The following is a 24,938-nucleotide window of genomic DNA, read 5'->3' as shown; positions in this document are numbered from 1 at the left end:
TTCTGAGAAAAAGTCTTGATCTGTCGCCCAGGCTAAAGTGCAGTGGTGCGATCTTGGCTCACTGCAACCTCCGCCTCCCGGGCTCAAGTGATTTCCCTGCCTCAGCCTCCCGATTAGCTGGGATTACAGGGGCCCACCAAGGCGCCTGGCTAATTTTTGCCTTTTTAGTGGACATGGGGTTTCGCCATCCTGGCCAGGCTGGTCTCAAACTCCTAACCTCATGATCCACCTGCCTCAGCCTCCCAAAGTGCTGTGATTACAGACGTGAGCCACTGAGCCTGGCCCCAATAATTTTACAAGCCTGTTTATTGATGTGAAAATTAATCCCAAGGTTTTCCAGGTTTTTCAAGGTTTTCTTGCCAGAGTATGTGAATACAAAATATCCTGTGGTATTCCTTTTCTCTTTTTTTGAGAGATGGTCTTGCTCTGTCGCCCAGGCTGGAGTGCAGTGGTGCAATCTTGGCTCACTGCAACCTCCGCCTCCCAGGTTCAAGTGATTCTCATGCCTCAGACACCTGAGTAGCTGGGATTACAGGAGTGTGCCTCCACACTCAGCTTATTTTTTTTTCCCCCTTTTTTTTCTAGTAGTGACGAGGTTTCACCATATTGGCCAGGCTGGTCTCCAACTCCTGGCCTCAAGTGATCCGCCCACAGTGGCCTCCCAAAGTGCTGAGATTACACGCATGAGCTACCGTACCCAGCCTCCTGTGGTATTTCTAAAAGTTGTACAATTATTTAAAAATAAATTAAACAATTTTGATATACATAATACTATTCTTTCCTTTAAAAGATAGTCAAGGCAACATTTAAAATATAAGTCAGGGAGTAATTTCTTTTTTATTTATTATTATACTTTAAGTTCTAGGGTACATGTGCACAATGTGCATGTTTGTTACATACGTATACATGTGCCACGTTGGTGTGCTGCACCCATTAACTCGTCGTTTACATTAGGTATATCTCCTAATGCTGTCCCTCCCCTCTTCCTCTACCCCACAACAGGCCCCAGTGTGTGATGTTCCCCTTCCTGTGTCCAAGTGTTCTCATTTTTCAATTTCCACCTATGAGTAGGAACATGTGGTGTTTGGTTTTTTCTCCTTGAGATAGTTTGCTGAGAATGATGGTTTCCAGCTTCATCCATGTCCCTACAAAGGACATGAACTCATCATTTTTTACGGTCGCATAGTATTCCACAGTGTATATGTGCCACATTTTCTTAACCCAGTCTATCATTGCTGGACGTGTGGGTTGGTTCCCAGTCTTTGCTATTGTGAATAGTGCTGCAATAAACATACCTGTGCATGTGTCTTTACAGCAGCATGATTTATAATCCTTTGGATATTTACCCAGTAATGGGATGGCTGGGTCAAATGGTATTTCTAGTTCTAGATCCCTGAGGAATTGCCACACTGTCTTCCACAATGGTTGAACTAGTTTACAGTACTGCCAACAGTGTAAAAGTGTCCCAATTTCTCCATATCCTCTCCAGCACCTGTGGTTTCCTGACTTTTTAATGATCGCCATTCTAACTGGTGTGAGATGGTATCTCATTGTGGTTTTGAGTTGCATTTCTCTGATGACCAGTGATGATGAGCATTTTTTCATGTGTCTGTTGGCTGCATAAATGTCTTCTTTTGAGAAGTGTCTGTTCATATCCTTCGCCCACTTGTTGATGGGGTTGTTTGTTTTTTTCTTGTAAATTTGTTTGAGTTCTTTGTAGATTCTGGATATTAGCCCTTTGTCACAGGAGTAGATTGCAAAATTTTTCTCCCATTCTGTAGGTTGCCTACAGAATGTAGGTTCACTCTCATGGTAGTTTCTTTTGCTGTGCAGAAGCTCTTTAGTTTAATTAGACCCCATTTGTCAATTTTGGCTTTTGTTGCCATTGCTTTTGGTGTTTCAGACATGAAGTCCTTGCCTATGCCTATGACCTGAATGGTATTGCCCAGATTTTCTTCTACGGTTTTTATGGTTTAGGTCTAACATTTGTCTTTAATCCATCTTGAATTAATTTTTGTGTAAGGTGCAAGGAAGGGATCCAGTTTCAGCTTTCTACATATGGCTAGCCAGTATTCCCAGCACCATTTGTTAAACTGGGAATCCTTTCACCATTTCTTATTTTTGTCAGGATCCCACAGAAATACAAACTACCATCAGAGAATACTATAAACACCTCTACACAAATAAACTAGAAAATCTAGAAGAAACACAGAAATTCCTTGATACACACACCCTCCCAAGACTAATCCAGGAAGAAGTTGAATCTCTGAATAGACCAATAACAGGCTCTGAAATTGAGGCAATAATAGTCTACCAACCAAAAAAAGTCCAGGACCAGACGGATTCACAGCTGAATTCTTTTGTTTTTTTTGAGACGGAGTCTTGCTCTGTCGCCCAGGCTGGAGTGCAGTGGCTGGATCTCAGCTCACTGCAAGCTCCGCCTCCCAGGTTCACGCCATTCTCCTGCCTCAGCCTCCCGAGTAGCTGGGACTACAGGCGCCCGCCACCTCGCCTGGCTAGTTTTTTGTATCTTTTAGTAGAGATGGGGTTTCACCGTGTTAGCTAGGATGGTCTTGATCTCCTGACCTCGTGATCCACCCGTCTCGGCCTCCCAAAGTGCTGGGATTACAGGCTTGAGCCACCGCGCCCAGCCTCACAGCTGAATTCTACCAGAGGTACAAGGAGGAGTTGGTACCATTCCTTCTAAAACTATTCCAATCGACAGAAAAAGAGGGAATCCTCCCTAACTCATTTTCTGAGGCCAGCATCATTCTGATACCAAAGCCTGGCAGAGACACAACAAAAAAAGAGAATTTTAGACCAATATCCCTGATGAACATCGATGCAATAATCCTCAATAAAATACTGGCAAACCGAATCCAGCAACACATCAAAAAGCTTATCCACTATGATCAAGTGGGCTTCATTCCTGGGATGCAAGGGTGATTCAACATACTCAAATCAATAAACGTAATCCAGCATATAAACAGAACCAACGACAAAAATCACATGATTATCTCAATAGATACAGAAAAGGCCTTTGAAAAAATTCAGCAGTCCTTCATGCTAAAAACTCTTATTAAATTAGGTATTGATGGGATGTATCTCAAAATAATAAGAGCTATTTACGACAAACCCACAGCCAATATCATACTGAATAGGCAAAAACTGGAAGCATTCCCTTTGAAGACTGGCACAAGACAGGGATGCCCTCTCTCACCACTCCTATTCAACATAGTGTTGGAAGTTCTGACCAGGGCAATCAGGCATGAGAAAGAAAAAAAGGGTATTCAATTCGGAAAAGAGGAAGTCAAATGGTTCCTGTTTGCAGATGACATGATTGTACATCTAGAAAACCTCATCGTCTCAGCCCAAAATCTCCTTAGGCTGATAAGCAACTTCAGCAAAGTCTCAGGATATAAAATCAATGTGCAAAAATCACAAGCATTCCTATACAAAAATAAAGACAAACAGAGAGCCAAATCATGAGTGAACTCCCATTCACAATTGCTTCGAGAGAATAAAATACCTAGGAATTGAATTCACAAGAGATGTGAAGGACCTCTTCAAGGAGAACTACAAACCACTGCTCAACAAAATGAAAGAGAATACAAATGAATGGAAGTACATTCCATGCTCATAGATAGGAAGAATCAATATTATGAAAATGGCCATACTGCCCAAGGTAATTTATAGATTCAATGCCATCCCCATCAAGCGACCAATGACTTTCTTCACAGAATTGGAAAAAACTACTTTAAAGTTCATATGGAACCAAAAAAAGAGCCCGCATTGCCAAGTCAATACTAAGCCAAAAGAACAAATCTGGAGGCATCATGCTACCTGACTTCAAACTATACTACAAAGCTACAGTAACCAAAACAGCATGGTACTGGTACCAATACAGAGATATAGACCAATGGAACAGAACAGAGCCCTCAGAAATAACACCACACATCTACAACTATCTGATCTTTGTCAGGAAGTAATTTCTTAAGGAAAAGTGTGTACCAGATTTTGGGGTAGGAAACCCAATTCAAAATTTCTTTTTATTATTTAAAGATTGCATATAGTGATACTCTTCCCTCTCTATTTCCCCACAGCAGAGGCAAACTTGCAAATGTTTTCCAAATACAATATGCCTAAAAAAAGAAAAGGAAAAGCTGAATGCATCTGTTACAGATATATGTTGGGAAGGCAGACCTGAATATCTATTAAACTGCTGTATGTCTCTGCTCATTTTTTCCAGATTAGGTAGATGTTGTCAATTTATCAGCAAATTTCACTGCATTCAGTGTCATTATCTACTCAAGGAATTGTGTGGTATTGCACAAAGGAAAAAACATCACCCCAATCAAATTTATTTTAATGTGCAAAATTCATTTAAGCTTAAAAACAAATTACTAGTAAAACTGTAGAAAATGGCATTCTTTGGGGGTGGCCTTAAACAGATGTTACTGTTGGTACTGGTGATTTATATAACAATACTTTCCTTCATTATTTTAAATGCAAACACGAACTTGAAACAAATTACCTTGCTTCTGTTCACAGTTCACAGCACAGCCTAAGATGAGCTGAAGCATCCTTCCAAGCTCTGCTGCATCAGAATGCTCCCCAATAAGGTTGACATCAGGAAGGGTAAAGTCATTAATTTGCTGTCCTAAAATCTGAATGGAGATAAAAGGATTATAATTGCATTTACATTTATATGACCAAAAAAAAAAAAAAAACACTTGATCAAGGTTAGTTTGTTTTACCAGAAACTCACTGCCAAGGATAGAATGATTATGTTCCATTTCATTCCCAATTTCTATTTTTACCTACCATACCCTAAATTATAACTATCTTGAGTTACAGCAACTTAGTTCCTAGTCTGGTATGTGGCATGTACATCGAGATAAAAAACAAAACAAAACTGAGTACTCCAAGAAGAGAGGGGTGTATACTCTTTGAAGAAGTAGACAGAGAGGTTATGAACTAGGGGGCACCAGAAAGACCTGAGATTAAATATAAATTCATGTCCCCAACAGTAAGATTCTTACTAGTCACCTTCACTCCATTTGATTGCCAAAACACTGGCAGCAAAATACCTATGTCAGGGAGGAGCATGAAGGATTTCTTTATAGGGAAATTGACTGTTCCCACCTGAAATGATTCATATGCAGACAAATGGGCAGGTCTCTGCCTGACAATCCTACAGTGAAATGTACCACTCAAAAAGCACCCCCAACTCAGATTCCAATCAGTTTTCAATAGTGGTTTACTTTTAAATGTCAATAAACAATCAAGGACCATTAAAATATTTGAGAAGTCTCCAACATCAAAAATAGACAAAAACAATGAAAGCAAACTCAGAGAAAAGCAAATAATGCAGCAAATGAAAGAAAATAAAATTTTAAACATCCTATAACTAGATGTACACACAGGTGGTAAAACTGTCAACACAAACAAGAAAATAATTATTTAAAAACCTGAGAATCATGGTTTTCCCTGGATAGGAGGTGAGGAAAGAGGTTGTGATCAAGAAGGTAAACACAAGCCCTGGTAGGTGCTGGTGACATTCAACTGACCTATGTTACATGGCTGCTGACTTCACAATTACCTTTAAAATGTACGTACACATACTGTATGCTTTTCTGAATGTATGTTTATTCTACACTGAAAAACTACTGGGAGTTTTGGAGGAGTGGTTCTGGTATTTTATTTTTTATTTCTTTATTTCTTTGAGATTGAGTTTTGCTCTTGTTGCTGGAGTGCAATGGCATGATCTCGGCTCACTGCAACTTCCCAGGTTCAAGTGATTCTCCTGCTTCAGCCTCCAGAGAAGCTGGGATTACAGGCGTGTGCCACCACACCCAGCTAATTTTGTATTTTTAGTAGAGATGGGATTTCACCATGTAGGTCAGGCTGGTCTCGAACTCCTGACCTCAAGTAATCCACCTGCCTGGCCTCCCAAAGTGCTGAGATTACAGGTGTGAGCCACCGCACCTGCCCAAGGGATTGGTGTTTTAGATGGATAGTCAAAGATGCCCTCTACGCTAAGTTTAAAACTGAGCAGAATCCTGGAATGAAGAGGCAGACCATACAGTTATAGGTGTGGGGATACAAGACAGAGGTTACGATGGGCAGAGTTGTGAGGTAGGAATGCACTTGATAAACTCCAAGAACAGTAAGGTCAGTGTGGCTGGGGAAGGGGTGGAAGACAAGGTCCAGGGGTCAGGATGGGGGAGGCATGTCACTTAGGTCCTCATAAGTTATGTCAAGAATGTGGGTTTTATTCTAAATAATAGGAAAACAAATTGAATTAAATGAATAGAAATATACCACCAACCAGATTAAATTTTTCTCCTTCAATACAAAAATCAGTTCCTAAAAGGATAGAAAAGAAATTGGTGGCCAGACACGGTGGCTCACGTCTTATTTTGTTTGTTTTTTCAGACAGAGTATTGATCTGTTGCCCAGGCTGGAGTGCAGTGGCGCAATCTCAGCTCACTGTAACCCCTGTCTCCTGGGTTCACGGCATTCTCCTGCCTCAGCCTCTCGAGTAGCTGGGACTGCAGGCACCCACCACCACACCTAGGTAATTTTTTTTTTTTTTGTATTTTTAGTAGAGACGGGGTTTCACCGTGTTAGCCAGCATGGTCTTGATCCCCTGACCTCGTGATCTGCCCACCTCGGCCTCCCAAAGTGCCTGGATTACAGGTGTGAGGCACTGTGCCCAGCTGGCTCACGCCTTTAATCTCGGCACTTTGGGAGGCTGGGGCGGGTGGACCACCTGAGGTCAGGAGTTCGAGGCCAGCCTGACCAATATGGTAAAATCCCGTCTCTACTAAAAACACAAAAATTAGTTGGTTGTGGTGGCAGGCGACTGTGGTCCCAGCTACTTGTGAGGCTAAGACAGGAGAATTGCTTGAACCTGGGAGGTGGAGGTTGCAGTGAGCCAAGATCGTGCCACTGCACTCACTCCAGCCTGGGTGACAAAGCAAGACTCCATCTCAAAAATAAATAAATAAATAAATAACAAAATGAAAAGACCAAACGTATGTTTGACTGGTGTACCTGAAACTGACAGGGAGAATGGAATCAAGTTGGAAAACACTCTTCAGGATATTATCTAGAACTTCCCCAACCTAGCAAGATAGGCCAACATTCAAATTCAGGAAATACAGAGAATGCCACAAAGATATTCCTCAAGAGTAGCAACCCCAAGACACATAATCATCAGATTCACCAAGGTTGAAATGAAGAAAAAAATGTTAAGGGCATACAGAGCGAAAGGTCAGATTGCCCACACAGGGAAGCCCATCAGACTAACAGTGGATCTCTCTGCAGAAACCCTACAAGCCAGAAGAGAGTGGGGGCCAATATTCAGCATTCTTAAAGAAAATAATTTTCAACCCAGAATTTCATACCCAGCCAAACTAAGCTTCATAAGCGAAAGAGAAATAAAATCCTTTACAGACAAGCAAATGCTGAGAGATTTTGTCACCACCAGGCCTGTCTTACAAGAGACCCTGAAGGAAGCACTAAATACGGCAAGGAAAAACTGGTACCAGCCATTGCAAAAACATACCAAATTGTAAAGACCATTGACACTATGAAGAAACTGCATCAACTAACGGGCAAAATAACCACTAGCATCAAAATGACAGGATCAAATTCACACATAACAATATTAACCTTAAATGTAAATGGGCTAAATGCCCCAATTTAAAGGCACAGACTAGCAAATTGGATAAAGAGTCAAGATCCATCAGTGTGCTGTATTCAGGAAACTCATCTCACATGCAAAGACACACATAGTCACAAAATAAAGGGATGGAGGAAGATTTACCAAGCAAATGGAAACCAAAAAAAAAGCAGGGGTTGCAATCCTAGTCTCTGATAAAACAGACTTTAAACCATCAAAGATCAAAAGAGACAAAGAAGGCCATTACATAATGGTAAAGGGATCAATTCAACAAGAAGAGCTAACTATCCTAAATATATATGCAGCCAATAAAGGAGCACCCAGATTCATGAAGCAAGTCCTTAGAGGCCTACAAAGAGACTTAGACTCCCACACAACAATAGTGGGAGACTTTAACACCCCACTGTCAATATTAGACAGATCAACAAGACAGAAAATTAACAAGGATATTCAGGACTTGCACTCAGCTCTGGACCAAGCAGACCTAATAGACATCTACAGAACTCTCCACCCCAAATCAACAGAATATACATTCTTCTCAGCACCACATCACACTTATTCTAAAATTGACCACATAATTGGAAAACACTCCTCAGCAAATGCAAAAGAATGGCAATCATAACAGTTTCTCAGACCACAGTGCAATCAGATTAGAACTGAGGATTAAGAAACTCACTCAAAACTGCACAACTACATGGAAACTGAACAACCTGCTCCTGAATGACTACTGGGTATGTAACGAAATTAAGGAAGAAATAAGTAAGTTATTTGAAACCAATGAGAACAAAGACACAATGTACCAGAATCTCTAGGACACAGCTAAAGCAGTGTTTAGAGGAAAATTTACAGCACTAAATGCCCACAGGAGAAAGCAGGAAAGATCTAAAATCGACACCCTAACATCACAATTAAAAGAACTAGAGAAGCAAGAGCAAACAAATTCAAAAGTTAGCAGAAGACAAGAAATAACTAAGATCAGAGCAGAACTGAAGGAGACAGATACGAAAAACTCTTCCAAAAAAAAAAAAAAAAATCAATGAATCCAGGAGCTGGTTGTTTTTTTAATGATTAACAAAACAGACCACTAGCCAGACTAATAAAGAAGAAAAGAGAGAAGAATCAAATAGACACAATAAAAAATGATAAACAAGATATCACCACTGATCCCACAGAAATACAAACTACCATCAGAGAATACTGTAAACACATCTATGCAAATAAACTAGAAAATCTAGAAGAAATGGATAAATTCCTAGACACATACATCCTCCCAAGACTAAACCAGGAAAGAAGGCAAATCCCTGAATACACCAATGACAAGTTCTGAAATTAAGGCAGTAATTAATACCTTACCAACCAAAAAAAGCCCAGGACCAGATGGATTCACAGCCGAATTTTACCAGAGGTACAAAGAGGATCTGGTACCATTCCTTCTGAAACTACTCCAAACAACAGAAAAAGAGGTACTCCTCCCTAACTCATTTTATGAGGCCAGCATCATCCTGATACCAAAACCTGACAGAGACACAACAAAAAATGAAAATTTCAGGCCAATATCCCTGATGAACATCAATGCAAAAATCTTCAGTAAAATACTGACCATCTGAATCCAGCAGCACATCAAAAAGCTTATCCACCACCATCAAGTCGGCTTCATCCCTGGGATGTAAGGCTAGTTCAACATACTCAAATCAGTAAATGTAATACATCACATAAATAGAACCAATGACAAAAACCGTACGATTATCTCAATAGATGCAGAAAAGGCCTTCGATAAAATTCAACATCCCCTCATGATAAAAACTCTCAATAAACTAGGTATTGATGGAATGTATCTCAAAATATTAACAGCTATTTATGACAAACCCACAGCCAATATCATACTGAATGGGCAAAAGCTGGAAGCATTGCCTTAGAAAACCGGCACAAGACAAGGATGTCCTCTCTCACCACTCCTATTCAACATAGTGTTGGAAGTTCTGGCTAGGGCAATCAGGCAAGAGAAAGAAATAAAGGATATTCAAATAGGAAGAGAGGAAGTCAAATTGTCTCTGTTTGCAGATGACATGACTGTATATTTAGAAAACCCCATCGTCTCAGCCCAAAATCTCCTTAAGCTGATAAGCAACTTCAGCAAAGTCTCAGGACACAAAATCAATGTGCAAAAATCAAAAGCATCCCTATATACCAGTAACAGACAAACAGGGAGCCAAATCATGAATGAACTCCCATTCACAATTGCTACTAAGAGAATAAAATACCTAGGAATACACAACTAACAAGGGATGTGAAGGACCTCTTCAAGGAGAACTACAAACCACTGCTCAAGGAATTAAGAGAGGACACAAACAAACGAACAAACATTCCATGCTCATGAATAGGAAGAATCAATATTGTGAAAATGGTCATCCTGCCCAAAGCAATTTATAGATTCAATGGTATCCCCATACAGCTATCACTAACTTTCTTCAAATAATTAGAAAAAGACTACTTTAAATTTCATATGGAACCAAAAATGAGCCAGTATAGCCAAGACAATCCTAAGCAAAAATAACAAAGTTGGAGGCAGCAAAATACCTGACTTCAAACTATACTACAAGGCTACCGTAACCAAAACAGCATGGTACTGGTACCAAAACAGATATACAGACCAATGGAAGAGAACAGAGGCCTCAGAAATAATGCCACACATCTACAACCATCTGATCTTTGACAAACCTGACAAAAACAAGCAATGGGAAAAGGATTCCCTATTTAATAAACGGTGCTGGGAAAACTGGCTAGCCATACGCAGAAAACTGAAACTGGATCCCTTCCTTACACCTTACACAAAAATTAACTCATGATGGATTAAAGACTTAAAGGTAAGACCTAAAACCATAAAAACCCTAGAAGAAAATCTAGGCAATACCATTCAGGACATAGGCATGGGCAAAAACTTCATGACTAAAACACCAAAAGCAACTGCAACAAAAGCCAAAATTGACAAATGGGATCTAAGTAAACTAAAGAGCTTCAGCACAGCAAAAGAAACTATCATCAGAGTGAAAAGGCAACCTACAGAATGGGAGAAAATTTTTGTAATCTATCCATCTGACAAAGGGCTAATATCCAGAATCTACAAGGAACTTAAACAAATTTACAAGTAAAAAACAAACAACCCCATTGAAAAGTGGGCGAAGGATATGAACAGACACTTACCAAAAGAAGACATTTATATGGCCAATAAACATATGAAAAATAGCTCACCATCATTGGTCATTAGAGAAATGCAACTCAAAACCACAATGAGATACCATCTCACATCAGTTAGAATGGTGATCATTAAAAAGTAAGGAAACAACAGATGCTGGAGAGGACGTGGAGAAATAGGAATGCTTTTACACTGTTGGTGGGAGTGTAAATTAGTTCAACCATTGTGGAAGACAGTGTGGCGATTCCTCAAGGATCTAGAATCAGAAATACCATTTGACCCAGCAATCCCATTACTGGGTATATATCCAAAGAATTATAAATCAATCTACTATAAAGACACATGCACACATATGTTTATTGCAGCACTATTCACAATAGCAAAGACATGGAACCAACCCAAATGCCCATCAATGATAGACTGGATAAAGAAAATGTGGCACATATACACCATGGAATACTATGCAGCCATAAAAAAGGATGAGTTCATGTCCTTTGCAGAGACATGGATGAAGCTCAGAAACCATCATTATGAGCAAACTATCACAAGGACAGAAAACCAAACACTGCATGTTCTCACTCATGGGTAGGAACTGAACAGTGAGAACACATGGACACAGGGAGGGAACATAACCCACTGGGGCCTGTTGCGGGGTGGGGGCCTGGGGGAGGGATAGCATTAGGAGAAATACCTAATACAGATGACGGGTTGATGAGTGTAGCAAACCACCATGGCACGTGTATAGCTATGTAACAAACCTGCACATTCTGCACATGTATCTCAGAATTTAAAGTATAATAATTTTTTTAAAAATGAAAGTAAAAAATACCTTCTATGATTAATATTCTCATAGAGATAAGAGACACTATATATTCATAAAGCAAGAACAGGATATAAAAGTTATATTCAGAAAACAAAAAGCGCTCTTGCAAATTAAAAATATGATAGCAGAAATGAAAAATTCAACAGGCAAGCTAGAACAAGGTGTATAATTATCTCAGTAAGTAGAGCAAAAACACAAGAGAGAAAAAAGGAGAGACAGGGTTAGACAATTAAAGGATTAACCCAGGAGGTTCAATAGCTAAATAGTTCAGAAAGAGGATAGAGAAAGTAAAGAAACATAAAGTAGTAAACTAACTAACTAACCAAATAAATGAGATAAAATAAATAATAAGAAGAAAATTTCCTAAAACTAAAGCTAGCAGGCATTCAGACTTTAAGGGTGTGCTAAGTGCCAAGCACAATAAAACAAAAGAAAACAACAAAAAAACTCCTTCTCATACCAAAGCACAGCAGCATGAACATGGAGATAAAAAGGACCTAAAAGGTTCCAGAAAGTGAACAAGTTACCAACAGGGAGTGGGAGTCCACATGAGAGATGTCAGCAGCAGCACTGGAAGCCAGAGGGCATGGGCATGGAGCAATGATTTCAAAATACGGAGGAATGACTTCCAACCTGGAATTCCATATTCAACTCAACCACAGTGTAAAGAGAACTAAGATTATTTTCAGATTTGTGGGGCTTAAAATAAGTATCTATCATGTATTTTTCTGAAGATGCCACTGGAAAATGGACTCTACCAAAACATGAAAGCAAACCAAGAAAAAAGAAATACACAGAATTCAGCAAACAAAATAAGACAGGAGAAAGACAAAGGAATTCCCAGGAGGAGGGTGAAAGGTAATGACAGAACCATGAATGTATTCTTCTTGTTTATCCTAGAGTGAATAATCTTACATTTTGCTGCAGAAATGTTAATATAATGGAATAATGGTGTAACCCCAGGCCCCACTGGGGTATTTACACAATATGTGGTGTATGCATCATGTTACCTTTCTAAAAATCTGAAAAACTCTGGATTCCAAAACGAATGTGGTCTAAAGGATTGCGATCTGAAATTGTGGACCTGCATATACATTTTTATAAACACATTTATGTATATTCACGTAAAACTGGTATCATATGGCATATACAATCTCACACTTTTATCTTATTAAAGAATATTTATACATATGTATTTTCATAGCTGAATGGCATTTGTCCTACAAAATGTTTCATAATTTTCTTATTGTTAGACATTGGGTTATATTCAATTTTTGCCTACTATGAAATAATGATGACTGCAACTACACATACTAATTTTAGTTTTACTCATGCTCCAACTCTTTCTCCTAATCATGTAGTAATGAATATAATTAGGTTTCTAAAAGGGCATAAGTTCCAAAGACACCACACCATTTTCAGAGACTGGATTTCTTCTTCCTCTCAGGCACGCTCAGGCTAGGGGATGCTATGTGGGGCTACAGGTAACACCAGTAGGCCTAGGACCCAAAAATGTCAGGGGGCTGGGTGAGGGGGAGGAAAAAAAGAAAAATTACAAGAGGGGAAGAGAAAGAGATGCACATGTGCCTTGGCTTCTCGTGTATGAGGCGAGGATAATGGCTCAGACTTCCTCTGGGTGGCTTCCACTGAGCGAAAGAGTTGGCTCAGGATGACACTTCTGAAACAGCATCACTATCTTCAATGCCATACATTTTCTATTCTTTTTTATTGTAATACTTTTTTTTAAAACTACTTTTTTTTTATATATATATATAATAGGCATGATGCTCAGAACAAAACCGATCACTTCTTCTAAGCCCAAAAGATCTAGTAAATGTAAGCACTTCTGGACGAAGGAAAAAAAAAAAAAACACTTTTTGTCAACATGTCTAATACCAACCCTATGTTCGCACTTACATGTATCTTAAATATGTTTTTCTTGGAAATTAATATTTATCTGACATGATTAGGAAACTCTGAGTGCCTGCAGTGTGATAGCACTGTCCTGAGGGCTGGGATGTACCAATGACTACATCAGGTCTGGGTCCGGCCTCATTTCATGGCTCTAAGAACATAATGGGGAGGCCAGGCACAGTGGCTCATGCCTGTAATCCCAGCACTTTGGGAGGCCGAGGTTGGTGGATCACAAGGTCAGGAGTTTGAGACTAGCCTGGTCAATATGGTGAAACCCTGTCTTTACCAAAAATACAAAAATTAGCTGGGCATGGTGGTGCGTGCCTGTAGTCCCAGCTTCTCAGGAAGCTGAGGCAGGAGAACCGCTTGAACCCAGGAAGCAGAGGTTGCAGTGAACTAAGATTACGCTACTGCACTCTAGTCTGGGCGACACAGCGAGATTCTGTCAAAAAAAGAGAAGAGAAGGCTGGGTGCGGTGGCTCATGCCTGTAATCTCAGCACTCTGGAAGGCCGAGGCGGGCGGATCACAAGGTCAGGAATCGACACCATCCTGGCTAACACGGTGAAATCCTGTCTCTACTAAAAACACAAAAAAATTAGCCGGGCGTGGTGGTGGGCGCCTGTAGTCCCAGCTACTTGGGAGGATGAGGCAAGAGAATGGCATGAACCCAGAAGGTGGAGCTTGCAGTGAGCCAAGATGGCACTACTGCACTCCAGCCTGGGCAACTGAGCGAGACTCCGTCTCAAAAAAAAAAAAAAAAAGAAGAGAAGAGTATAATGGGATGAGACAACCAAATAAACCAACAAATAAGGAGACTGCTGATATGGCCAGGATTAAAGGGAATAAACAGGGTAATGTGACTGAGTAAATGGGGCTGAGGGGTGAATGTGGTCCTGGCTGAGACAGCATATGCTCAGGGAAATTCTCTGTAAGGAGGTGACAGAAAGTTCAAATAAGCAAGAGCAAGAAATGCCAGGAGCTGAGGGAAGAACACTGCACATGGCAACAGCAGTGGGGCAAAGGCTAAGGAAGAAAAGGACTTGGCAGATTCCAGGCACAGAAAGAGAGGATGTGGCTCCAGTGCCTTAGGTGCGGGAAAAGTAGTTAGGAAGTCGTTCATGGTAAGAATGTGGATGTGATTCTCAATGCAAGGAGAAACCACAGAGGACTTTAAGGAGACTGATGAGATCACCTTTAAATTTTTAAAAATTATGCAACAGTGAAATCAGGGTCACCAGCAAGACTTTAGTAACCTATAAGAGTGAATGATGGCTTGGCATAGTTGGTGGCCACACAGCTGAAGAAAGCTCTATTTTGAAGGTTTGACTAATGGGTCTTGCAGATGATATTAGAAGAAAGAAGGACTGTAGGAGGCTTTCTAGGTTCTGGGGTTGAGTACTATGGTGAATGGCAGGGTCACTTACTGAGATGGGGAAGATCCGTGCTACGGGTATAAACATGGGTACTAAATGCAGGTAAGCTTGCAGGAAAACACAGTAGGGAAATAATTAGGGTATGGTATTGTGTCCATATGGCATCTTTGATTGTGAAATTTAAAGTAAAACCAGTTATTTCCACTGCCTGATTTCTTCCCCAGCAATGACTGTTCTGATGCAGACTCAGAGGACAAACCGAGTTCATCTAGGGATGGGGGGTTTGCCAAGGAATAAAATGAAAGCAGACAATGGTGCATGAACTCTAAAACTATCTTCACAAGAAAAGACAGAATAGATGACATAAAGTAAAATTTGACATTAATTAGTAATCATTTACAAACTACCCATAATACAGTGAAAAGGATCATCCATCTATTAACTGACTCACAGATGGTTGGTTGAACCATCATCCTATTATAGAAATTATAAAATGAAGGACAAACTGATGATTAATTTTGAAAGCAATTTTTCCTTAACTTGAAATTATAAAATTAAACTATCCTATAGTAATACTTCTAAGCAGAATGAGAAAAAAGTCTTTACCTCATGATTATAATCCAAGATTCCTTTTAAAATTTTCTTTAAATTGCTTATCTGTTTAAAGAGACAGAAAACAACTGGGTAAAAGGCATGACAGATGAAAACATAATTTAACACAAAAAATTTCTGAGCCAACCAATCACTGCAGTTAATCATAAATAAATATTAAAAAATAAAATTCAAAGGCATATTTGAATTATCATCATCATCAAAAAGTACTATTATGGCTTTATATAATCCAAGAGATTTATAAAACAAATTATGTCTCCAATTATGTAGAATTTTCAATGTTATGACCACACTGACAACAACTGGAGGGTAACTGAACGAGACTTAACGATAAGATTAAATTATTTAGGTCTTCTGTGGGTAAAGTAAAAATATGCCATCCTTAATGAAGACTTGAGTTCAGAGCTATTCTCCCCAGAAAAGTCAAACTGCATCTACATAGAAATTAACTTCTAAAGAGAGTATTAAGCAAAATATAGTAAAATCTCTTTAAAATAACCCATGAAGTATAATGTCTTTAAATTCTTCCCCTACCAGAAAAAAAAATAACAAAACTACTGTTTCTTCAGTTGATCATCAAAGTAAATGTTTATGAGCCATGTTAGGTGAAGAATGGGCAGAATCACCTGCCCTATTTATTGTAAACTATAATTTTTTCTTTTTGTTTGACCCAACTCATACAGTTTTATGTTAGGTTAAATGGGTATGTGATATAGCTCTATTGATTATTTTATTGATCTAGCTGTCCCTGGCTGGTGTCTGTAGTTGAGACATCCTAGAAAACAAGCTAGTAGGGACTGAGGCTTTCAAATAAGAGCCTGAATGACAGCAATGTGATCCAGTACTTAATTAAAGGCATATTTATTTGTAAGGAAGAAAATAAGCTGAAAACTTGCTTATTTATTTTTACAGGTCTCATAAAATTAACATGCTTAAATGTCTATAAAAATTTGTAGATATGGAAAATGCATAATATGCTTTATCTCTTTCATTCTAGGATGTTCATTTTCCCATATTTTTAATGTTTGAAATTAAAATGCCTTGAAAATCAACTACCATTCATTTAAAATGGTAGTTTTTTAAATCACATCACAAAAAGCTGTATCTTATCTTTATTTATTTATTTTTTGACACAGAGTCTCCCTCTGTTGCCCAGGCAGGCTGGAGTGCAATGGCGCGATCTCGGCTCACTGCAACCTCTGCCTCCCAGGTTCAAGCAATTCTTGTGCCTCAGCCTTCTGAGTAGCTGGGATTACAGGCGCCTGCCACCACACCTGGCTAATTTTTGTATTTTTAGTAGAGATGGGGTTTCACCATGTTGCCCAGGCTGGTCTTGAACTTCTGACCTCAGGTGATTTACCCACCTTGGCCTCCCAAAGTGTTGGGATTACAGGCGTGAGCCACCGTGCCCGGTCGTATATCTTGTCTTTAATCAATGGCATCATAAAATTGAAGTATAGCATAAAATAAAGTATAGAGAATAAGAAGTTCAGTCCTGAATGTTAAGACTATGGTAAACTTTTCTACCCGTCTCCATATACTACCACTGCCCTACTCATGACCCTGGGGACAGCATATGTGGGTATGTATATCTATCTGTGTGCCTGCTGGGAGGAAATATACAACTCCTTCTGATTAAGCCAGTAAGCAGACACAAAATGATTAGTAGCATTATTTTAAACATCATAAATTGTTTTAAACATGCTGTAACATTAAAAAAAATTTTTTTTTTTTTTTGGAGACTGAGTCTTGCTCTGTCACCCAGGCTGGAGTGCAGTGGCGCAATCTTGTCTCACTGCAACCTCTGCCTCCCGGGTTCAAGCAATTCTCATGCCTCAACCTCCAGGGTAGCTGGAATTACAGGCACGTGCCAAAAAACCTAATTTTTTTTTTTTTTGAGACGGAGTCTCGCTCTGTCGCCAGGTTGGAGTACAGTGGCGCCATCTTGGCTCACTGCAACCTCTGCCTCCAAGGTTCAAGTGATTCTCCTCCCTCAGTCTGGTTTGATACAGACCAGTCTGTATCAAAAAGAAATGGCTGCAGGTTTCTCCACTGTCAGACATGAAAACTACTGGGTCATAACAATCAATTTAATGTTAAGAAAATCACAGAGATGGAGAACAAATTACAGGTTGCACGGGATTAGGGGTGGTGTGGATGTGGTTATAGAAGCAGCACAGGAAGCTGTGTGGTGACGGAATAGTTCTGGGTCTTCACTGTGGTGGTAGTTACACGAAGCTACATATGAGACAGAGCTACACAGAACTCTACGCACTAACACAGAGTGCAAGTAACCCTGGTGAAATCTGAATAAACTATGGACTGTACCAATGCCAGTTCCTTAGTTTTGATATTGTATTATATTTATGCAAGATGTTACCACTGGAGAAACTGGGTAAAAGGTACACATAACCTCTTAGTACACGTTTTTTGCAACTCCTTGTGAATCTATAATTATTTCAAAATATAGGCCAGGTGTGGTGGCTGATGCTTGTAATTCCATCACTTTGAGAGGCCAAGGCGGGCGGATCACCTGAGATCAGGAGTTTGATACCAGCCTGGTCAACAGGGTTAAACCCCGTCTCTACAAAAATGCAAAAATTAGCTGGGTATGGGGACAGATGCCTATAATCCCAGCTGCTTGGGAGGCCAAGGCAGGAGAATGACTTGAACCAGGGAGGCAAAGGTTGCAGTGAGCCAAGATTGCACCACTGCCCTCCAGCCTGGGGGACAGAGAAGACTCCACTTCAAAAAACAAAAACCAAAATATAAAGTTAAAAAAATAATTTAGTGGATTACAACAAACATTTCTAAAAATAAAATGCAAACATCACTGCCTAACATAAGGGCAAAAACCTGTTCAGCTACATACACACACACATTTAGGTAGGAAATTGGTTGTAATGTAAACTTTTTTTCTTATTGTAAGTTTTGGTTAAAGAAGCTTGTAAAATACTTAAAGGTTACTAGGAAGGAAACGGAAATGTTTCATTCTCTGAGTGTTTACGATACAGTTAATAATGATCAATATTATCTTATTATAACTACCATATGTACTGTTCTAAGTACTTGGCATAATAACTCATTTCTGTGAGGCAGAAGCTATATTAATCCTCATTTTACAAATGGGGAAACCAAGGCAAAGGAAGGTCACAACACTTCCCCATAGATAGTAAATGGCAGATCTATGATGTGGACACAGGCACACTGGCTCCATGCCCTTGGTCGCTATGCATTACTAACTTATGTTATGCGTAGGCGCACAACTCCAGGTGAGTTCAATCTTCAATTCTACATTATTTCATTGCAGGCTACCTAAGTTTCTAAAGCTCACCAGATACATCAGACCAAAAAAATCAACAGATATTATACACATACAAATATTTAAAGATTTAACAGATGGAAAAATAAAATACCTTTAGCCTCCAATTATCTCCTACTTCAGTTTTGATTCTGTTTAGCCAATTTTCATCAAAATATGCAGGATCTCTGCAAAATAAGAAAAAGTTTACATATTAAGATCATGTAGCTATCAAGCTAAACAAAGAAAATAGAATCTTATCACGTATCATCACTTAACTGCAACATAAAAATGTATTTGACACATATTAGCCACTAAATAACTTTACATGTTAGTAACAGTCAAGTTGGCCAGGTGTGGTGGATCACCTTGTAATCCCAGCACTTTGGGAGGCTGAGGTGGGCGGATCACTTGAGGTCAGGAGTTCAAGACAACACCTGGCCAACACGGTGAAACCTTGTCTCTACTAGAAATAGAAAAATTAGCCTGGTGTGGTGGGACACACCTGTAATCCCAGCTACTGAGGAGGCTGAGGTGGGAGAACCCCTTGAACCCAGGAGACAGAGGTTGCAGTGAGCTGAGATTACACCACTGCACTCCAGCCTGGGCGACAGAGTGAGACCCTGTCTCAAAAAGAAGGGTCACCACCACCACCACCAACAACAAAACAGTCAAGAATCTACCATAATTGCAGATTCTCTTAAAAGTCAATTTGACTGTTAACACATAATTAATGACACATTTTTTGGTTGTTTTTTTGTTGTTGTTTTTTTGAGACAGAGTCTCGCTCTGTCACCCAAGCAGGCTGGAGTGCAATGGTGTGATCTCGGCTCACCGCAACCTCTACCTCGCAGGTTCAAGCGATTCTCCTGCCTCAGTCTCCCAAGTAGCTAGGATTATAGGACCACACCACCATGCCCGGCTAATTTTTGTATTTTTAGTAGAGACAGGGTTTTATCATGTTGGCCAGGCTGATCTTGAACTCCTGACCTCAGGTGATTCATCCACCTCGGCCTCCCAAAGTGCAGTTTAAAGACTGTGTCATTGCCCCTGGCCAATGACACAGTCTTTAAACTGATAAATATATAAAGAAAGTTAAAATAAGTTTTTCAGTTAATATTTCACTGAACTCCATCACCTAATACATCAAAGGTCACCAATAACATCACTAAATTCCGATTTATTCAAGTAATATAAACTGAGAATCTATTTTCTCAGATGTAGTACTAGGCTTTGGACACATCTGAACACCACAGTTGTTTGCAAAAGACTTAAAAAATTTAAAACACCAGTGTGGACAAACACATCGAAACGAGGATAGAATCTGAATATCCTTTATATTTTCCCAGGAAAAATTTCTATGGGAAAATTTCCCATATTTCTAATAAACAAAAGGAAGGCAGGAAGGGAGGGAGGGAGGACAAAACTTTTCAAACCCAGCATGAGCCTCATTTTACAGGTTTTGAAATTGATCCTCTAAAAATTAAATTATTTATCTAAGACCACAGACAGAACATCTAAGTTTGTCCTGCTTGAGCAATTGCTAAGTCCAAAAATCTTTCCATAACACTACAACTGTCTCTATTCACCTCAAAAAAACAGAAAGACAATGAGACTGATAGGTTAAGAAAAAAACATATGTTTCAACTTTTACTGTAACTCATACTGATAAATACACAATCAGTATTAAATTTCATTCAAATTAGCTTAAAATGAAGCAACATGATATTCAGAATTTTTACCTATTATGAAAAAAGAAAACTGTATTTATTTTAGGTAATAAGCATGTTTTTTAAAAGTTACAACTAAGTTACCTCTATAGAAATCTGTTATGATTATTTTTGAAGCCTGTATCATATCACTGGATAACATATTAACTTCATTATCTATTTACTTTTAAAAACAGCTTTATTGAGAAATAACTCACATGACACAATTTACCCATTTACAGTAGACAATGCATTTTAGTATAGCCAGAGTGGTACACCTATCACCACAATCTAGTCTTAGAGCACTTCCATCTTTCCAGAAAGAAACCCTATCTCCATTAGCCATCACTCCCGTTTCCCCTTCTCTCCAGCCCCTGAAAATCAATAATCTACTTTCTGTCTCTATGAATTTGTCTATCCTGGACATTTCATATAAATAAAATCATACACTATGTGGTCTTTTGTGTTTGGCTTCTTTCAATCAGCATGTTTCCTAAGGTTTATCCATATTACAGCATGTTATCAGTACTTCATTCCTTTTTGTGGCTAATTAATATTCCATTTATAGATGTATCACATTTTGTTTATTCATTTATTTGCTGATGTAACTTGGGTTATTTCCACTTTGAGGCCATTATGAATAATGAAGCTTTGAACACTGCTGTACTAGTTTCTGTGTGGACATCTGTTTCATTTGGGTATATGCCTAGCAGTGAAACTGATGGGTCCCATGTTTAAAATGTAAGGCATATTTTGCATCCTCACCAGCAATGTATGTTCTCTACAGCCTTGCCAACACTCATTATTATCTGTCTCTTTAGTTATAGCCCTCCTAGTGGATGTGAAGCGGTGTCTCACGGTGGTTTTGATCTGCAATTCCCTAATGGCTAATAATGCTGAGCATCTTTACATGTGCTTGTTGGCCATTGTATATCCTCTCTGGAAAAAAAGCCTACTCAATTATTTGCACATTGAAAAACTGTTGTCTTTTTTATTGAATTGTAAGAGTTTTGGTTTTCTGTTTAATATTCAGGATACCAGCCAAGAGACATATGACATCTGAATATTTTCTCCCATTTTGTAGGCTGTTTTTCCACTTTCTTCTTCTTCTTCTTCTTTTTTTTTTTTTGAGACAGAGTCTCACTGTGTTGCCCAGGTTGGAGTAGAGTGACACAATCTCAGCTCACTGCAACCAATTCTTCTGCCTCAGCCTCCCAAGTACCTGGGGTTACATGGCGTGCACCACCATGCCCAGCTAATTTTTGTATTTTTTTAGTAGAGACAGGGTTTCATCATGTTGGCCAGGCTGGTCTTGAACTCCTGACCTCACCTGACCTCAAGTGATCCGCCCACCTGAGCCTCCCAAAGTGCTGGGATTAGAGGCTTGAGCCACCTGTGCCCGGCCATGTCTTTCTACTTTCTTGATGGCATATTTTGCAAACAAAGTTGTTAATTTTTTTTTAAGAGATAGGTTCCCACTCTGTTGCCCAGGCTGGAGTGAAGTGCATGATCAGAGTTCACTATAACCTTGTATTTGTATTCCTGAGCTCAAGTCATCTTCCCACCTCAGCCTCCAGAGTAGCTAGTGGTAAGACACACCACCATGCCTGGATAAATTTTTTTTCTTTCTTTCTTTTTTTTTTTTTTTTGGAGAGATGGAGTCTCACTATGTTGCTCATGCTGGTCTCAAACTCCTGGCATCAAGTGATTCTCCTGCCTTGGCCTCCCAAAATGCTGAGATTACAGGCATGAGCCACTATACCAGATTAAAGGTTTTAAATTTTGATGAGGTTCAATTTATCTATCCTGAACTTTCTGTGTCATATCTAAGAGGCTCCTGCCTAATCAAAAGTCATGAAGATTTATTGGTATGTTTTCTTTTAAAAGTTTTATATAACTTAGCTCTTACATTTAGGTCTATAATCCATTTGTGCATGGTGTAAGAAAGGGAGCTAACTTCATTGTTTGGCACATGGATAATCATACTCATCTATTTTTGTTTTTTTTATTATTTTATTATTTTTTTTTTGAGACGGAGTCTCGCTCTGTTGCCCAGGCTGGAGTGCAGTGGCGGGATCTCAGCTCACTGCAAGCTCCACCTCCCAGGTTCACACCATTCTCCTGGCTCAGCCTCCCAAGTAGCTGGGACTACAGGCGCCCGCCACCTCGCCCGGCTAGTTTTTTGTATTTTTTAGTAGAGACAGGGTTCCACCGTGTTTGCCAGGATGGTCTCAATCTCCTGACCTCGTGATCCTCCCGTCTCGGCCTCCCAAAGTGCTAGGATTACAGGCTTGAGCCACCGCGCCTGGCTTTTTTTGTTTTAAGTTACTTTATTTGAGGTTCTTCTGTGTTATTAAAAGAAACCAATTTGAGCAAACTTATGCAAAAAAGGCAAGTTACTGTAAGATCACTGATGTTATGGTACTAAAGATAGCTGGGCCTCACCAAGTATTGGACAATACTGACTTTCATCTTTGTTTCTTTCTATCCATCTTCCTATCCATCCATTTTCTCTCCATAGACCAGCCTTTTCCTATTTCTCCATAAACAATACTAAAAATGGCTGCAGGTATGTTCCAAGCCTGTATCACTTCAGTCCAAGCAATTTGTTTGAAGACCAGCTGTCATTCAGTCCCAATTCTAAATCCCCAGGAAAACCTCAATGATCCAGAGAGTCTCTTTTTTCATTCCTGGTCCAATTATATGCAGCAAAAAGGATAGGGGCTGCAAGGAGGACACACAGGACTTTAGGGACCACACTGGTCAGGAGAGAACTGAGTTCTCAGGTTCTCTGACTTATCAAAGAAACAGACATCCCCCAAAAGTGTTCTCTTTGCTTAAAACTTAGAAAAATAGATAATCAAAAGAAAAACTGAAGTAATTTCTACTAAAACATTAAAGAGTTATAAAAATCAACTCAGAAGTAAAAAAAAAATCAATATTATTTTTGATCCTTAACCTAAAAAGCTATCACTTAAAAAGCACAATCATTAGCAATCAAGTATTGCTTTCCAACTAAAAAAGACTCACACATGAATCTGGTGCCCTGCAGCTGATGACCATCCAAAGCCAAAGAAAGGCATGAACCCACCAGAACCTACCACTTGAGCGGCAAGTCAGGTTCACTCAGTTGAAGGACTTAGTGTTTCTCTCACTAGAAAGACCCTTACTTAAAAAAAAAAAAAAAAAAAAAAAAATATTTAAAATGTCCAAGAAATTATATACTCCAAGATCTCCGAGGTTATAAAACACTTCATGTACAATATAGAGTAATACATCTTATGAATAAAAGAACTCAGAGAAGTTCAAATACAATGTTTCAAATCAGGCATCATGATACAGCCTGCTTATTCCTTAAAAGACTACCAAATCAAAACCTAAGGATCATGTCTGAGCTCAGAAGGGTAGACAACAAAATCAGTCGCTACTATCATGTACACCATGTATGACACCAGTAACATCTGTATTATATCAGCAACATACCAGGCATTGAACCAGGCACTGCACATTCACAAAAGCACTGCAGGGAAGGTAGGTATTATTATCCTTATAGTTAAGGAACATCAGACTCAGAAATTAAGTAATTTTCCCAAGCTCAATCAGACAGTTAACTGTCAGAGTTGATAGTACAATTATTTTTTGTTAAAACAGATCAGGAGAGTTCAACACATAACCAGTTCTAGTAAAACACGAAGGTCCTGTGGCTAATTATCCCCTTCATGCTCTATAGGTCACAAGTAGAAAAAGACCAGCGTCATTGTTATTCTATGACCTTCCTGTTCATGAAGGGCAGGCATTTCCTCTTGTTCCTTGCTATCCTTGCTATGTGGCTGGCACATAGCAGCTTCTCAGTAAATTTGGTTAAAGGGACAGCACTTAATAAGTTTCCAATTTACTACTCAGGCAAAGTATACCAAGAATGGTACTCTTTAGCCTTCTCATATTCAATATTACTTTCCCTAGTAAACTCTGAAGCCATATACGCAGGCATCTAGCTGTAGCTTCCATTGCCGTAAGTACTTCACAATTTCAGTAATGTTTTCTAAAGATCCCTTAATTAATGGTCGCAGGCTAGAATAAAACAATATAAAGGTAACTTTCTCAAAACTCTTAAGAGATGACAGTTCTGCATAGATATGTAAATAACAAATGGTAATCTTACTGGGGAAGCTCTTCATGAGTAAGAAGCTATTATTAGCTTCTCATAAAGAAAATATACAAAATCACTTCCTTAATTTGCCAGTAACACATTTACTTGTTTATAACTTTTTGTACCAGTCATAGCTGAAGCTAAAGGAAAAGCCCAGTAATTTTAATTCTTA

General features: G+C 39.2%; 1 protein-coding gene across 5 annotated transcripts in view; it reads right to left on the bottom strand.

Moving 5' to 3' along the window:
• Positions 1-24,938, bottom strand: part of HOOK3 (hook microtubule tethering protein 3) — a 165,070-nt gene that overhangs the window by 116,175 nt on the left and 23,957 nt on the right. For 3 of the 5 annotated variants that reach the window (XM_026453993.2, XM_026453990.2, XM_026453992.2), the window contains exons 3-5: positions 19,023-19,095; positions 15,601-15,651; positions 4,535-4,667 (exon numbers count right to left, since the gene is read on the bottom strand). In XM_026453993.2, the coding sequence (XP_026309778.1) occupies positions 4,535-4,667; positions 15,601-15,651; positions 19,023-19,095 (257 nt within the window). Of the gene's footprint in view, positions 1-4,534; positions 4,668-15,600; positions 15,652-16,970; positions 17,266-19,022; positions 19,096-24,938 lie in introns of those variants that run through there. The other 2 variants (XM_026453991.1, XM_026453994.1) reach the window with 2 other exon arrangements.

The sequence above is a fragment of the Piliocolobus tephrosceles genome, chromosome 7 (genome assembly GCF_002776525.5).
Source record: "Piliocolobus tephrosceles isolate RC106 chromosome 7, ASM277652v3, whole genome shotgun sequence".
NCBI lineage: Eukaryota > Metazoa > Chordata > Mammalia > Primates > Cercopithecidae > Piliocolobus > Piliocolobus tephrosceles.
This window is presented reverse-complemented; position numbering and strand designations above follow the sequence as displayed.